The 16,692-nt window shown below is 37.2% G+C and overlaps 3 protein-coding genes across 3 annotated transcripts; all 3 read left to right on the forward strand.

The window, feature by feature from the left end:
• Nucleotides 1-130: 130 nt before the first annotated feature.
• Nucleotides 131-5,696, forward strand: LOC111434385 (external alternative NAD(P)H-ubiquinone oxidoreductase B2, mitochondrial). The gene is made up of 10 exons (XM_023071850.1): nt 131-606; nt 1,984-2,263; nt 2,480-2,686; nt 2,984-3,234; nt 3,405-3,624; nt 3,725-3,829; nt 4,047-4,319; nt 4,409-4,530; nt 5,004-5,123; nt 5,321-5,696. The coding sequence occupies exons 1-10, from the start codon at nt 518-520 to the stop codon at nt 5,406-5,408; spliced, it is 1,755 nt and encodes a 584-aa protein (XP_022927618.1). The 5' UTR covers nt 131-517; the 3' UTR covers nt 5,409-5,696.
• Nucleotides 5,697-9,306: 3,610 nt separating this feature from the next.
• LOC111434400 lies at nt 9,307-11,732 on the forward strand. Its single transcript, XM_023071863.1, has one exon. The coding sequence runs from the start codon at nt 9,444-9,446 to the stop codon at nt 11,184-11,186; it is 1,743 nt and encodes a 580-aa protein (XP_022927631.1). The 5' UTR covers nt 9,307-9,443; the 3' UTR covers nt 11,187-11,732.
• A 1,308-nt stretch (nt 11,733-13,040) lies between these two features.
• On the forward strand, nt 13,041-16,402 carry LOC111434369 (sugar carrier protein C-like). The gene is made up of 4 exons (XM_023071813.1): nt 13,041-13,245; nt 13,321-13,643; nt 14,999-15,628; nt 15,836-16,402. Exons 1-4 carry the CDS (start codon nt 13,113-13,115, stop codon nt 16,304-16,306), a joined length of 1,557 nt encoding a protein of 518 aa, XP_022927581.1. The 5' UTR covers nt 13,041-13,112; the 3' UTR covers nt 16,307-16,402.
• Nucleotides 16,403-16,692: the final 290 nt, after the last annotated feature.

Raw genomic sequence — 16,692 nt, forward strand, 5'->3', positions numbered from 1 at the left:
TTTAAAGAGGGAAAATCCGAAAAGGAAAAATCTAAAAAGAACAATATTTATTAACGGTGGACTTGAGTCAGTTACCATTTATAAGTTTGGTTGAAATTTGAGATAGGAAATAAATGACATAATTTTAAGGTTCATAAATTTCAAAAACAAAACGACAAAGCGAAGGGGTTACAAAGCAGTGGCTGCGCAGCGCAGCACCGCATAATAGCGCCTCCAGAGTCAAGGTGCTTCCAAGACTTGCGCGGCAAGTCAGTGAACATGGGAGCCACCGCCAACGCGAAACACAGATCACGTTCCCATTTCTCGGCCGATTCTTTTATTCCCACCGACTCTGACTTTCCAATTCACTTGGAAGCTAACCCACGACTCTCTCTCTCTCTCTCTCTCTTACTTTTTTTCTACCGAACTTTTTCTTCTCTTAAATTTTGCCGTTTCGTAAAATTGTTTCCGGAGTTCTTGGGGATCTGTACATTTATTTCTGAGGCGCCGAAGAACATACGGTTTTTGCAGAGAAGATATGCCAACGTACGCTTTCTATAACAGGGTTTCCAGACTTTTCCGGGACCATCCGTCGTTTTCCAGGCTCCTTGTTCTTGTCTCCGTTAGGTATCTTCTTTGGAATTCTACTTGATTGTTTGTGTTGTTTCCTTGATTTGAATGTGTGGTTTAAATGTGTGAAGAAATTATTAATTATGGTTTGTTCTGATTCGCTGTTGTATTAATGGAATTACTTTTTGTCAATTGAAAACGTTATAATTTCAGGAATATGTTCTCGTGTGAATATAAGTGTTTTGTTATTGACATAAGGCGACAAGGTAAAACACGAGGACCAACCATGCTCTGTTTTCACTGTTGTCTGTACGAGTGATTTTTCTGAATGGATTTGAATTATATACCATCGATTATCTTTTACGATGGTGGCCATGATATCAAGCCCACTCTGAGCTCAAGGCTCCAAATGCCTTGGGAATACGTGTCTGCTTTGCTTTTCAAATTGTTTCATGGCCCAATTTGAAGTGGATCTGTCGCTGAAGAATTCAGATTCTCTCTGTATCGGTTTAGTCTCTTGTCTTTAGGAATTCCATTGTTTCACATCCTATTTAGCTGACTAATTGTTTGAGTATTACGATCCGAGATATAGATGAACAGGGCCGTAGATAGAGATTTTCTTGGGGAGGGGCAACATTTCGCATGCTAACTTGATTTCTATAAAGATATTTTAATATGAAAGTTTACTAAGAAAATTAGAGTCAAACTACAAAATTTTGAGCATTTTATATCTACTTTTATGAATTATGACAAATTAAGGGGGAGCCATCCTGCTTTGCTACGCCTCTGCAGATCAAACATTCCATTGCTATTAAAAATCGAAGGTGCTATATTTTGTTACTCTATTGTACGAATCTCTCTGTCGATGCTTCCTTAACATGCTACCATCAACTTTTAAGTCAAAAAGATACATTACTAAATTACTCTGCTGATTCATTCTTGATAATTTCACAATTGATGAAGGGTAGACTAATCAATTCTTTAAAAAGCTGCAGCTAGTATGGGAGAGTCTGTTCTAATCTTAAACATCATCTCATTAAGAACATTGCTTACAAATCTGATTTGATGCACTTAATGAGCGGTGAGAAAGAACTCGGAATACCGGATCATTCCCTTCTCCTTAGACCCTCACGAGAACTCCAATTTAGAAACAAGGATTAATAAGTGAATTCTCCGAAAGTTGGTGGGTGATATGAAAGAGCTCAACTACATTGTATATATCACTTGGGAGTTAGGACCGAGCTCGAGACTCACTCTCATTCGTTTGGTGCTATCTCTTTTATTTTCAACTGGGTTCACCCATTAGAGGGAGAAAAATTCTCATTAGGCCTACTCCATGTCCAAGCTATCCCCAGATTAGATATTATTCATTTTTAAATCTCATTTTTCCAGTACGTCTTTAATCACATTTTGATGCACTCTTTTCTCCTGCAGTGGGGGGAGCCTTGTAGCATATGCTGATGCTAGCCCAACAAATGGGGTACCCAGTCTTGCATCTAAAGCCAATGTAGATGAGAAAAAGAAGAAGGTGGTAGTGCTTGGAACTGGTTGGGCGGGAACAAGTTTCTTGAAGAATATTAAAGATCCGTCGTATGAGGTTCAAGTGATATCACCTCGAAATTATTTTGCGTTCACCCCATTATTACCAAGTGTTACATGTGGTACAGTGGAAGCCCGTAGCATTGTTGAACCCATTCGCAACATTGTGAGAAAGGTATTGATTATTTCTGATAGGAAAGCAATGGAAAGAAAAAACATGCGAGCCTACTTTCAGATGTTTGGAAAAAGAAATTCACTTTGATATTTAATTTTAAGAACCATTTCAAGGAGTATGGTTCTACCTTTCACCTAAGTCACATGTTAGGTGTTTTTACCGTGTCTTGATAATCTATTAACATGATGATGGTCTTCTTGCTTTTCCTTCGATCAGAAAAGGGTAGACATTAGATTCAATGAAGCAGAATGCTACAAGATTGATGCTAAAAACAAAAAACTCTACTGCCGATCTAACGAAAACAACAATCTGAATGGAAAAAAGGAATTTGTTGTGGATTACGACTACCTGGTGATATCTGTGGGAGCACAAGTTAATACATTCAATACTCCTGGCGTTGTGGAGAATTGCCATTTCTTAAAGGTAACATGCTTCGCCTCCTGTAAAGAGGTGCTTCTTATTTTAATATTCCAACTTTACTTTTACATATTTACATGTAGTAATAGCAGTAACGGCATCGGCACTAGTACCAAAAAATTCATATTGAGTTTGTGCACCTTCGCGAACACGGTCTTCCCCTCTGTAAAATGCTTTTGGTAGAAATGCTTCACTGGAAAAAGAAGAAGATTGAGAGCTCAGTGAAAGTTGATTGTTTTGTGGCCGACTTCCTCTGTGTCTATTGCATCTGATTCATGACTAATTACTGAGAATTGTTTTTAGGAAGTGGAAGATGCTCAGAGAATACGAAGAACTGTAATTGATTGCTTTGAGAGGGCAAGCCTGCCTACCCTGGATGAAGAAGATAGAAAGAAAATTCTTCATTTTGCTATTGTTGGTGGTGGCCCCACTGGTGTGGAATTTGCAGCAGAACTTCATGATTTTGTTAATGAGGACTTGGTCAAGTTATATCCTGGACTTCAGGATTTTGTAAAAATTACTCTTCTTGAGGCAGGAGATCATATCTTGAACATGTAAGATTGAACCTTTGTCATTCTCCTCTGCTGAGTGCTTAAATATTTTCATAGATTCGGAATATCCTCAATCCCTATCATTCCATTATTTCAAATGGAGTTTCCTAATGCCTGGATGAAAAAAAATTTACTCACTTTGTATATTAAAAAAAACTCTCATGCTGTTGTAGGTTTGACAAAAGAATTACTGCTTTTGCTGAAGAAAAATTCCGTAGAGATGGTATTGATGTTAAGACAGGATCGATGGTAATCAAGGTAACTGATAAAGAGATTTCTACCAAGGAAATGAAGAATGGAGAAATATCCTCTATGCCTTATGGAATGACTGTATGGTCAACTGGAATAGGAACGCGTCCGATCATAAAGGACTTTATGACACAGATTGGTCAGGTTAGTTTATTGAAAATCTCTACTATAATAATTTGACCTGTCTACCTGACTAATTCGGCATCTTTCCACTTTATAGCTGATATTTGATTAATGTGTATAGGCTAACAGGCGTGCTTTGGCAACCGACGAATGGCTTCGAGTAGAGGGATGCGACAATGTATATGCACTTGGTGACTGCGCTACTATAAATCAGCGAAGAGTCATGGTCAGTATACCCTTTTCTCTTGAAAGTTTTATGGTCATGTTTTGCTTATTTGTATTATTTCTCCTTTTCAATAGTTTATGCCCTTAAATAATAGTGTACATTGTATACTGGTTCATGCCTAGTTTTATAAAACCTATCTACCAGTTTTCTCATAATTATTTGATTTTCTTGGCCTCATTTGTTCCTTTGCCGTTGGCTGTTCCTAATTTCTTAACAGGAGGATATTTCAGCAATTTTTATCAAGGCAGACAAAGACAATTCTGGGACACTAACAGTTAAAGAATTTAAAGAAGTCATTGATGACATATGTGAAAGGTATCCCCAGGTGGAACTATATTTGAAGAATAAGCAAATGCACGACATTGTTGATCTTTTAAAAGGATCCAAAGGGGATGTGGCAAAGGAATCAATCGCACTAGACATTGAAGAGTTTAAATCCGCCCTTTCCCAAGTTGATTCACAAATGAAAAACCTTCCTGCTACCGCACAGGTTCGCCATATATTCTTGACAAGTACCATTTGATACTGATTTCGGGTTCCACAAAAGAGTGCTTTACACCGATCTAAACGTCATTTCAGGTGGCTGCACAACAAGGCGCATATCTTGCCCATTGTTTTAACCGTATGGAAGAATGCGAAAGCAATCCTGAAGGTCCTCTGAGGTTTAGGGGATCAGGACGCCACCGCTTTCGGCCCTTTAGGTACTACTGTCTCTCTTTTGATTTGATTTAAAGATAAGGAGGTGAAAATTTTTGTCAGTGAACCCGTGAAGTCCAAAAGTAATTAGTACAGGATAAGTTCTTTTCCGTGGGATAAATAAAAAGGTATTTGACCTTGTAGACGTCTAGCCTGATGGAGTTCATTCTCAATAAATAGTCCAGCCACTCATTTTGTCGTTATTCAGTATATTGGGAGTAGGAACCTCTTTCCTGATTATATGCGTCCTCCTGAACTGTTGTGAATGCGGGCTCGCTTATCGAAATTAAACCATTATATTTCTGTCGCTATAAACCGGGGCAGGCAGATATCACAGTGTGATGCAGCTATGTACTGTCACATTCTTTGCCATTATTTGATATGAACTATTACGACAGTTCAATTTCAAATTTAAATCTTGTGAATGAAAAGAACTATATGAATCTGACTTGTTCACTGTGTACGATCGTCCTTGAAGGTACAAACATCTTGGACAATTTGCACCATTAGGAGGAGAACAAACGGCTGCACAACTTCCTGGAGATTGGGTGTCCATTGGCCACAGCTCTCAGTGGCTCTGGTATTCTGTCTATGCAAGGTGAAACACCCTCTGTACCCTGCAAGCTATCTTACAATCTCCTAAAGAAAATGGTTGTCTTAGGTCTGATAAGTAACCAATACCCTCACCCGCTGCATGTGAAAAGGAAAATTGACAACACAAATATTATAGACCATGAATTTTCATTTAAATGTGCTATGGCCTTGACTGTTTGGTGTATTTCTCTCGATGTTCAGCAAGCAAGTTAGTTGGCGGACAAGAGCACTAGTGGTAACGGATTGGACAAGGCGTTTTGTTTTTGGAAGAGATTCGAGTCGCATATGAATCAACCGAGACCAGGGAGTTGGTCCTTGGTCCTTCATACTCGAGTTCGAAGATGAACCGCTGGCTGGCTGCCAATAAAGTTGGTACAATAATAATTTCGGTCGTATTGGTCCATTGAATTTATTAGTTCTTTTTTAGTAATAGTAAGCTTTTTGTCATTCTTCCCACGGCTTACAATAAGTTCATGAATTGAGTTTGTGAGATTTGATGCAGTTATTCTGTTATGTCTCTCTCAACATTAGTGATTTTGTTCTCAATATAATAACACAAGGAATAATATTTGTCCTGTGTAAGTGTTTTCTTAAAAAGAACCAAAAATTAAACGACAAATCTTATTCTGAAAATATCAGAATTAGACAGTGTCTGTCAACACAGCCAGTGAAAAGCGTACTTGATCTCTGAACTTTTCACACCTGTAAATATTTTTCGAGACAACTTCTGATTTTATTTTTGGAATATATAATTAAATTTGGCTGGCAGTCGTCGGACATAGCCGTAAATTTCAAATTTTTATGACGTCATAATATTACGTCTCATGTTCTTGAAATATATCAGCTTATAGTTTTTAACATTTATATAAGCTTCATAAATGGTTCGTTATTCTCAGAAAAGAAACACAAACAATTTACTATTTAATAACAGTAATGTTTTTAATATAATTATTTTCACGAAATATCATCCAAAGTATATGCTGGATCTCAGCCGTTAGATGGTTATAGGGCAAGCACGAGGGCTTAATGGGCCACGCATGTGTGTTATGGGGCCCAGTACTTATCCTTCTATATTGGGCCCTATGGCCACAGAACCCATGTGCTTGAGATGATGTTAATTAAATATAAAACCGCAAATACCGGTGCCCTAAGTCTTTTCATCAAATCGCATGTGAATTTTGTCTTAAGCCTTAAATTCAACCTTTTTTAAAAAATATTTTGTATTTATTTCAATTTGTTGACTTTTGAACTTCAACATATTTGGTTTTTATTTCGATGTTTTGCAGAAAAATTGGATTCATTGTAGCATATTCATAACTTTAGATTTATGTTTTCAAAGTAATTACCAATGATAAAATTCTGAATTTAAAAAGAATATTTGAAGAGGGAAGAAAAAAAAAAAATCCTAAAAGTCAATTTTAAGAATTCAATAATTACTCCAAAAAAAAAAAAGAAAAAACAAAGAACGTTCTCGCTTTTCATATGGAAAATGATTAAATTATTAGATTAAACAAAAAAAGGGAAATGAAGAGAGGGCAAGAAATAAAAAGGTTGAATTTTCCTTTAGAAAATCAGTATTGAACCTCCACGCTATGAAAAAAGAAATTGATAATTTAATTTTTTTTTTCTTCATTATTTGAATTTCACTTTTTAACATAATGTTTTAATTATTGAGATAAGCAGATACCAAAATTAGAGTGGGTATTTGTTCATGTCTTAATTAAATTGTGTTAATTAATTACCATCCTCATCTTTGGTGACAACATTAACCCTAAATAAATAATCTAAAATTATGGATAATTAAGTAATGAAAAAAAAATAATTTTGACTAAAGGGAGAAATGAAATGTTTTATTTTATCTATAGGGTAGAGGCCTCGAGGGAACTCGCTCCGAATAGAGAATAAGGTTGGATAAAAAGGACCGTGGATGAAATTATATTTTCCAACTCCGTCTAAATCCGTGTTTTGCTCCCTATTATATATATATATTATAATTTTTTTTTTATTTTTTATTATGATCTTTAAATCTTGAAAGCTAAGACACAGCCCATCCATATATAGATATAAATGTTGTTGTCCCATTTTTATAACAAATTCACTTCTTTCCTACTCCTCAACCCCTTCTCTCTTCCCCTTTCTTACCTAACACACATCCCATTTTGGGGCCAAAAATATGGCCTTTTCCCTTAAAACAAACACCCTACTTTTACACTCCCAAAATTATCATATGCACTCCATTAAATCTTTAATCTCACCCCCATACCTACAACTCAACATACACCCAATTCTCCCCCACTCCCGGCCTCCAACCATTCTCTCGTATCTTACTTGTATACCCGTAATCTTAATCCTTTAATATCTTGAAAAATAATTACGGGTATTAATAGTGTTAGGAAAGAAAGAAAGGAGGTGGCAGAGGTTGAAAAGGGAAAAAGGTGAATATATAATATGGTTAGATACAACAAATTTGAGCAATAAATCCACCAACAATGGTGGCCTACGATGCCATACAATGTGGATGGAATACAATAGGCTTTGTTTATATAAAACAATAATATCCTGATTTGAGATAAATAATGCAAAGTTTTAGGGATAATTGAGTCCAGCCGCACAATTAGTCGGCTAAATAAATTATGTGATTAATTAAGAAAGGTTTTGAAAAGGCAAAAGGGGAGAGGTTTGTCTTTGTTGTTTAGGCATTGCCCAGCTTTCCTCTGCACTCCACCAAAGTGCATAAAGCAAAGGAAAGGGACAAAACAAAGGAAAGGGACAAAACAAAGGAAAGGGACAAAACAAAGGAAAGGGACAAAAGTGTCGTTAACTCAAGGCATCAATATCCAAACCAAACCAAACCCCTTTCTTCCTTTCTTCTTCTTCTTCTTCTTCTTCTTCTTCTTCACATGGTGGGTGTGGGGACTAATTAAGGGCTGTCCTATATTTAACACATTGCACACTTTTTCACTCTTATTTCAAACCTACCCTTTCTTTTTTTAAACTTAATGGTAGGGACTTTATGGTTCTTTAGTTCATTTCAATTATGGATCTAAAGGGTTTTGTCATCTCGTGTTGCTTTCGTGTCTAAACGTGTTGGGAATGCATACGAACTCTCACGTTGTTGGTTAGAGAAGGAAGAGATTTGTAGTATATATGTGTGTGCGCAAATTGGTATAAACCCTTTTTCGGTGGAACCAAAAGCAAAACCTAGAAGGATGTGTTGTTATTATCAATATTACTTGTGGATTAATGATATATGAATCAATATGCCATACGGGTAGAGATTCTCTATATTACTTCTATCTTAGTCCAAAATATTTGATATAATTCACAACAATTTCATCACTAAAACATAATTATTATATACAATTCATGAATTATTTTAGTGATGATGAGATTCTTTTCATTACAACGTGACATGATTAATATAAGGAAATTATATTACTTGTGACCCAAAAATAAGATTTTCAAAATAATACATAAAGTTGAGAAGATTTTCGTTAAAAAAAAAAATCAATAAAATTGTTGAGATTGACACATAGCTTCAATTTGATCCAACTTGTGTTTAGAAAGGGATGGAAACATTCCAATGACCTGTGGTTTATATGGTCATTTACTTTCTACTTTTACAGTTTTGGTAAAAGGTAAAAATTATTTCTCTAAGTTAATTATTTATAAAAATCCAACTAATTATTACAACAAATTAAAACATAATTACTTACAAAAATTTCCTTATATTTATCCTCAAATTTCCATTTTTCGCTATAATTAGGTTTAATATATAATTTATTTATTTTTATTTTTAATTTATTTTTACACTTTGATTTTGTTGATTATAAATTTTTATTAAGATTATGTAATTTAGTACAAATTTAAAGAAAAGAAGTCATTTAAAAAAGAAAAATTAATAATTCATTTTCCTAATTTATAAATATCTTGATATTCCGAGTTTTCTTAAATAACTTCCTTTTTTTTTTTTTTTTGAACAAGTCAACTAATAAACTAAAAATATTAATTAAACATTAACATTTTTCTTTTAATTGCAAGGCGGATCAATACATATATTTAGCCTAAATATTTATAATTAATGAATTAATACAACAATTTTTCAATTTTGGTATTTTTTTAATCCTCGAATTAAAATATGGAGTTATTTATTTTGTGTTAAAAGAAGGCGGAGAGAAACCAGTCACCACAGACTCTGGAATCTTGATAACTCGCTCTATATCACGGACCTTCCGTTTTGCTTTCAGACCAGTGATTCTTCGCCGGAGATTTTACCGTCAACTCGCCGGAAAATGATTTTAATCCGTTTCCAGTGACAAGTAAAATGAGAGAAGAACGGGGTCCGAGACCTGTAGAAACGGGCCCGACGAAGTCGCCGGATTTCTCACTCGACAAGCCCACACTCCGGCAAGTAATTCTCCTAATTTCTTCTTTGATATCTCTTTCTCATTCCGTTAAAGTATTTGCTTCCAAATGGAAATTAATCCGCGACAAGCTTGAAGAATTGAATTCCGGCTTAATCGCGGCTGATAACTGTGATTCCGATGAAAATCCCGCAATCTCTGACCTAATTCGTAAGGTGATTGAGACAGCTACTGAATGCCGCGATCTCGCTTGCCGCTGTGTTGATCTTTCTTTCAGTGGGAAGCTTTTGATGCAAAGTGATTTGGATGTTATCTGTGCGAAATTTGACCGCCATGCGAAGAAGCTTTCGGACATTTATACAGCAGGCATTTTGTCGCAAGGGTTCGCCATCGTCGTTTCTAGGCCTGGTCTTGGAGCTTGTAAGGATGATATGAGATTTTATGTGAGGGATATTGTAACGAGAATGAAGATTGGTTGTTCAGATCTGAAGAGGCAAGCCCTCGTTAATCTTCTCGCTGCTGTAACTGAAGACGAAAAGTATGTGAAACTAATAATAGAAATCGGCGAGATAGTGAATCTCCTTGTTAATTTTCTTGGCTCTCCCGAGACAGAACTCCAAGAAGCGGCTTTGAAAGTTCTTCATAAAATCTCTGGGTTTGATTCTTATAAACCAGTTCTAGTTGGAAATGGGGTAATTGCGCCATTGATTCGGGTCTTGGAAAGTGGGAGCGAGGAGGGGAAGAACATAGCCACAAGGTGTTTGATGAAATTCACGGAGAATTCTGGAAATGCTTGGTCTGTATCTGCTCATGGCGGAGTAACAGCTCTGTTAAAAATCTGTTCCAATGCTGATTCCAAAGCAGAATTGATCAGCCCTGCTTGTGGGGTGCTCAGCAATCTCGTTGGTGTTGAAGAGATCAAGAGATTTATGATTGAAGAAGGTGCAATTTCAACGTTTATTAGGCTCGCTCGATCTAAAGATGAAGCTGTGCAGATAAACTCTATTGTTTTTCTCCAAAATATAGCTTATGGGGATGAATCAGTCAACAAATTCCTGGTTAAAGACGGTGGAATTCGGGCCTTAGTTCGCGTTTTGGATCCAAAATCTTCGTCCTCAACCAAAACTCTAGAGGTAGCGATGCGAGCAATTGAAAACCTCTGTTTCTCATCAATTAGTTATGTAAATATTTTGATGAACTACGGGTTCATGGATAATCTTCTTTATTTCTTACGAAATGGGGAAGTTTCTCTTCAAGAAGTTGCTCTGAAAGTTGCAGCTAGGCTATGTGGGACATCAGACGAAGTCAAGAAAGCAATGGGGGATGGAGGTTTCATGCCAGAATTCGTCAAGTTTCTTGGTGCAAAATCATTTGAAGTTCGAGAAATGGCAGCCGAGGCACTCTCAGAATTGGTCATGATCCCCAAAAACAGGAAGAGATTTTCTCAGGACAATCGAAACGTAGAGATGCTTCTGCAAATGCTGGACACAGAGGAGGGAAATTCAGGTAACAAAAGGTTCCTCTTTTCCATATTAAACTCATTAACAGGAAGCAGTAGTGGTAGAAGGAAGATTGTGAATTCTGGGTATATGAAAAACATTGAGAAACTTGCAGAAGCTGAAGTTTACGACGCTAAGAAGCTCGTCAGAAAATTGTCCACAAACAAATTCCGTAGTATGTTGAATGGAATCTGGCATTCTTGAATGTAATATCCTCCTCCTCTTCTTCTTCTTCTTACATGATTTTGTTTATTCAATCCATACCTGATTTGATTCCCAAAAACTTTCGTCTCTGATCTTTCCCAGTTCATTCAAAAACTTACCTTTCAAGAAACAGCTTCATAAGAGTGTGATTAGAAAGCTCTAATTTAATCATCTCCAACCACCCACATAAACTTTTGTATTATAGCCCTGAGATTGAGAGAGAATACATTAAATCAGTGTAATTGATGATGGGTGAGAGGCACATGGGGGAGAAGAAAAGACACTGAAAACAACAGCGGAGTATGAGCAGTTTTAATCAAGCTTCTGCCCATATCTGCCATTTTCGGACATCGGCACTGAGAAGACAGTGATGGATGAAGTGAAGATGCAGTGAATCTATTGTATTTTCCCTTTCTATATCCCGTTTGTTGTGGCAGGCAAACCCAGTTTCTTGATATCAATAAAACATTGATGTAAACACCAAATGAATGATTGTTCATAATCTTGAACAAGGTTTAAGCTCGCAATGAATGTAAGCACTTGTTACTAATCAAAGCATGAATGATTGTGGATATAATTTCAGGTCGATGGCAGTCCCAATTCCCAGATCTTGCAATCTCATTCATTAATATTATATAATAAGCTTTTAGAGATGAGGAATGGACATATGGGAAGCAAGCAGCGAAGGGCCTGACAACTGGACCATACATTTACACATAAGAAACTTCTTGCAATGCATTGCCAGCATGTGAGTGAATGGGTGTGGATCCCTCGAATAAATATTTGATATTTTTGGTGCCAACCTAGAGATGGGTCCATGGTTCGAGTATCAAATCATCGATCTTTTTAATAGTAATTAGTATCTTATCTATGAGATTCTACATCAGTTGGAGAGGAGTACGAAACATTCTTAATAAGGGTGTGAAAATCTCTCGATACTTAACGAGTCAAAGCAAACAATATCTGTTAGCGGTGGGCTTGGGTGATTAAACTATCTATTTTCTTTCGTACTACGAGATAGAAGAGTGCAGTAAACTTGAAGCGGTGGGCTTGGGCCTAGAAGTTTGGGCTGTTTGTCTGCAATACAATTTTCAGTTTTGGTGAGGTTTCGGCTCAGCTCAATCATTGAAGCCATACAATCTTGTTCAATCATGCTTAATTATATTAATTATGCCTTCAATCACTCATTATAAAATGTTCCTAAGTTTTGCACTCTAATAATTAAAGCATATAAATTCAAAGTATTATTGTAATTTTTCTCGCGTGTTTTAAAATATTTGTCACGCTGTATCTTTTGGCATAAGGGAAAAGACAACCCGAACCTCATCTATGCACGTGGGAACGAAACTATTGTCAAGTGGGCCTACAAAAATTAATAGTAAATTGTATCTTATTATTTATCATACAATTATATATACATGTATCAATTTAATTTTACAATTAATTTTATTATTTATTCTAAAATAAAATTTTAAATATTTTGAAAAATATATATTAAAATAGAGTTATAAATCAAAATAGAGAAGGGATCGAGGCTTAAGCATAAGTCGATAGGACACAAACACTTACTCGATGGCTCAAGGAAGTATCGTACAACTTAATTAATAATTTTTTTTATAATTTAATCTCGAGATTTAAAAGAAAAAATTTAATTACAAAATTAGATGTATGTTTTGGAAGTCCAACCCCATGTGTTATTACGGCTACTACTGCTGCACCGTTATTTTTAATTGTTCATTTTATAGATGTACGAGGTTGGAAGAATATAATAATTACAATAATTATTATTATTGTCTCTTTTGAAGAAAATTTTACTGTTTTTCCTTATCTTGGTCAATGATTTATTGCCCATGGTTCTCAATAAACAACATTTTGTAACTCCGAGCTTCTGCCGTCGTCTTTTGGTTATCGATCCTCTGTTCGAAAATGCCGGCGGTGGGAATTGCGACCGGTGGCAGTAAAAAGGCGTATCCGGGGAATCTTACTCTTTATGTCACTGTGACATGTATCGTCGCTGCCATGGGGGGGCTAATTTTTGGCTACGATATTGGAATTTCGGGTACTCATTGTTTTATTGCTTTACGAATTAGATGGGGTTTTTTGGCTAAAATTTGTGTTTGTTGGTTTTGGGTAGGTGGGGTTACTTCAATGGACTCGTTCTTGGAGAAGTTTTTCCCATCGGTGTTCAGGAAGAAGCACCAGAAGGAAACGACCAACCAGTACTGTCAGTACGACAGTGAGGCTTTGACGTTGTTCACCTCGTCGCTTTACTTGGCGGCGCTGTTGTCGTCGCTGGTGGCGTCGACGGTGACGCGTAGATTTGGGCGGAAATTGTCTATGCTGTTTGGTGGTATGCTGTTTTGTTCTGGTGCTATAATCAATGCCGCTGCTAAGAACGTTTTGATGCTTATTCTTGGTCGTATTTTGCTTGGTTTTGGCATCGGTTTCGCTAATCAGGTGCCGATTTATTACTTCTATCGCTTTAGTTTTGCTATTTTGAAAATTACGATTCAATGCTTTGTGCTTGAAACTCAATATAGATCCATTGAGCACAAAAATAGGGATCTTAATTTGGTGAATAGGGGTTTGTAAATGCAGCTGATCTCTGTTATTAGTTTTTTGATTTTCTACAAAACCCGCCAACAGGCAGTAACAGTAATCACATTTGGTTTACTTTTCCTCAGCTGCCCAAACCGACTGTTAGTAGATGATGTCCAAAGCTTTCTCTTCTGGACTTTAAGCTTTAAAACTCGTCCAGTAAGGAGAGATTTTCGTACCTAAGGAATGTTTTGTTCCCCTCTCCAACTGATGTGGGATCTACACACCAACCCTTTTCGCGGCCCAAAGTTTTCTTTGGCACACTGTCTATTAGCTCTGATACTATTTGTAACAATTTAAGCTCATTGCTAGGAGATATTGTACTCTTTATGCCTTCCCTTCCAGACTTTCCCTCAAGGTTTTTGGGTTTCACTTATGAGTTTTCACACGCATCTTTCAGAGTTACACAGCGCAACCGGTACTCATTCAGATACAGTTCTCTTTGAGCTTTCCCTTCTAGGCTTCCTCTCAACGTTTTTAGGTGTTCCCTTATGGGCTTTCCTATTACGCGTCTCGAAGAAGGGTGGACACCGTGCGGTGTGCCAGCGGGGACGCTAAACCGCGAAGGGAGTTGGATTATAAGATCCCACATCAATTGGAGAGGAGAATGAGCGTCAGTGAAGATGCTGGGCCTAAAAGTGGTGGATTGTGATATCCCACATCGGTTGGAGAGCGGAATGAAGCATTCTTTAGAAGAGTATGAAAACTTCTTCCTAGCCAAGGCATTTTAAAAAATTTAAGTTGAAGGCTGAAAGGGAAATCCCAAAGCAGATAATATCGGCTAGTCATGAGCTTAGGCTGTTAGAAATGGTATCAGAGCTAGATATTGAACGGTGTGCCAGCGAGGACGCTAAGCCTCGAAGTGGGGTGGACATTATATGGGTCAACGAAGTCGCTGCGCCTCGAAGGGGTTGGATTGTGAGATCCCACATTAGTTGGAGAGAGGAATGAAACATTCTTTTCAAGGATATGAAAACTTCTCAACAATAGATGCGTTTTAAAAATCTTGATGAAAAGCGCAAAAAGGCAAACTCAAAGAAGATAATATCAGCTAGCGGTAAACATAACTGTTACAATGTTCCATGATTCTGTATTCCTTTTTAGAACAATCAGAGAGCAAAAGCGAAACTATTGTACAAACACAACTTGGATTTGTTATACTACAATGTTTAATTTGAAGTAGTTGGTTGTTGTGTTTTTTGTTTCTTTTACAGTCAGTGCCACTATACCTGTCTGAAATGGCTCCATACAAATACAGAGGTGCCCTCAACATTGGTTTTCAGCTGTCAATCACAGTTGGAATTCTGATAGCCAATGTGTTGAACTTTTTCTTTGCAAAGATCAAAGGTGGGTGGGGATGGCGCTTGAGTTTGGGTGGTGCTGTGGTTCCTGCTCTTATAATCACAGTCGGAGCCTTCGTCCTCCCCGACACTCCGAACTCAATGATCGAGCGAGGACGCCACGACGAGGCTCGACATCAACTCAAAAGAATCCGTGGAATTGATGACATTGATGAAGAGTTCAATGACCTTGTTACAGCCAGTGTTGCATCAAACCAAGTGGAGAATTCATGGACTAACCTATTGAAGCAAAAATACAGACCCCATCTCACCATGGCCATCTTGATCCCTTTCTTCCAACAGCTCACTGGCATCAATGTCATCATGTTCTATGCTCCTGTTCTGTTTGACACCATTGGGTTCGGAAGTGAAGCTGCCCTTATGTCAGCTGTGATCACCGGTTGCGTTTTTGTTTCTGCTACGGTTGTTTCAATCTACGGCGTCGACAAATGGGGAAGGAGGCTTCTTTTTCTGGAGGGCGGAATTCAAATGCTGATATGTCAGGTAAAATAACTGTAACAGTCTAAGTTCACCGTTACCAGATATTGTTCTCTTTGGACTTTCCTTCAAGGTTTTTAAAACACGTCTACTAGAGAGATTTCAAAGCCTTTATAAAAAAATGTTCCGTTCTCCTCTCCGGCATAACTGAAAAAGGGTTTTCTAGTTTGGTAGTGAAAGCAAAAAGTTTGGTGGTTGTGTGTTATTTTGTAGATAGTAGTGGCAGCGGCAATTGGTGCAAAATTTGGAGTAGATGGGGACCCAGGGCTGCTACCCAGGTGGTACGCAATTGTGGTGGTGCTGTTCATTTGCATATATGTTGCGGGGTTCGCATGGTCATGGGGGCCTCTAGGTTGGCTGGTGCCAAGTGAAATCTTCCCGTTGGAGATTCGTTCAGCTGCTCAAAGTGTAAACGTCTCGGTCAACATGTTCTTCACATTCGTGGTAGCTCAAGTGTTTTTGGTAATGCTTTGCCATTTGAAATTTGGGTTGTTCCTTTTCTTTGCGTTCTTTGTTCTACTGATGTCAATCTTCGTGGCGGTGTTCTTGCCTGAGACAAAGGGCATTCCAATTGAAGAGATGAATGAGGTTTGGAAGACACATTGGTACTGGAAAAGTTTTGTGCATGACAAGCATTTGGATGATGGAAACAGAGTTGAAATGGTAAAGGGTGGAGGATTTTAGTAAAATGCTTATTGTGATTATTGTGAACAGTTTAGTTTTTCTTAGAGAAGATGATACTACAAACTTTTCACGTATGAGTATCAATTTTAGGTGCTATTTAGATCGTGTAACTTATTAAGGATTGTTGAGAGGTAACCTCGTATTGGCTAATTAGGAGGATAATCATGAGTTTATAAGTAAGAAATACATCTTGATTGGTACTAGACTTTTTGGAGAAACCAAAAGTAAAGTCATGAGAGTCTATGCTCAAAACAATATTATACTATTGTGGATGATCCATAATTCTCAACATGGTATCACAGTCATTCCCTTAACTTAGTCATGTCAAATGTCGAACAAAAAAGTTGTGAGCTCGAACGTGTAATCAAAAGTGACTTCAAGTGTCA

The sequence above is a fragment of the Cucurbita moschata genome, unplaced genomic scaffold, assembly GCF_002738365.1.
Source record: "Cucurbita moschata cultivar Rifu unplaced genomic scaffold, Cmos_1.0 Cmo_Scf00044, whole genome shotgun sequence".
NCBI classification, from domain to species: Eukaryota; Viridiplantae; Streptophyta; class Magnoliopsida; order Cucurbitales; family Cucurbitaceae; genus Cucurbita; species Cucurbita moschata.

What these genes read in the sequence shown, in the direction of transcription:
- LOC111434400 (XM_023071863.1), top strand. Translation starts at nt 9,444, where the DNA reads ATGAGAGAAGAACGGGGTCCGAGACCTGTAGAAACGGGCCCGACGAAG.
- LOC111434385 (XM_023071850.1), top strand. Translation starts at nt 518, where the DNA reads ATGCCAACGTACGCTTTCTATAACAGGGTTTCCAGACTTTTCCGGGAC. An exon ending in CTTGTTCTTGTCTCCGTTAG is followed by an intron (nt 607 to 1,983) that starts GTATCTTCTTTG and finishes TTTCTCCTGCAG; the next exon opens with TGGGGGGAGCCTTGTAGCAT. An exon ending in AGAATTGCCATTTCTTAAAG is followed by an intron (nt 2,687 to 2,983) that starts GTAACATGCTTC and finishes AATTGTTTTTAG; the next exon opens with GAAGTGGAAGATGCTCAGAG.
- LOC111434369 (XM_023071813.1), top strand. Translation starts at nt 13,113, where the DNA reads ATGCCGGCGGTGGGAATTGCGACCGGTGGCAGTAAAAAGGCGTATCCG. An exon ending in GCATCGGTTTCGCTAATCAG is followed by an intron (nt 13,644 to 14,998) that starts GTGCCGATTTAT and finishes TTTCTTTTACAG; the next exon opens with TCAGTGCCACTATACCTGTC. An exon ending in TTCAAATGCTGATATGTCAG is followed by an intron (nt 15,629 to 15,835) that starts GTAAAATAACTG and finishes GTTATTTTGTAG; the next exon opens with ATAGTAGTGGCAGCGGCAAT.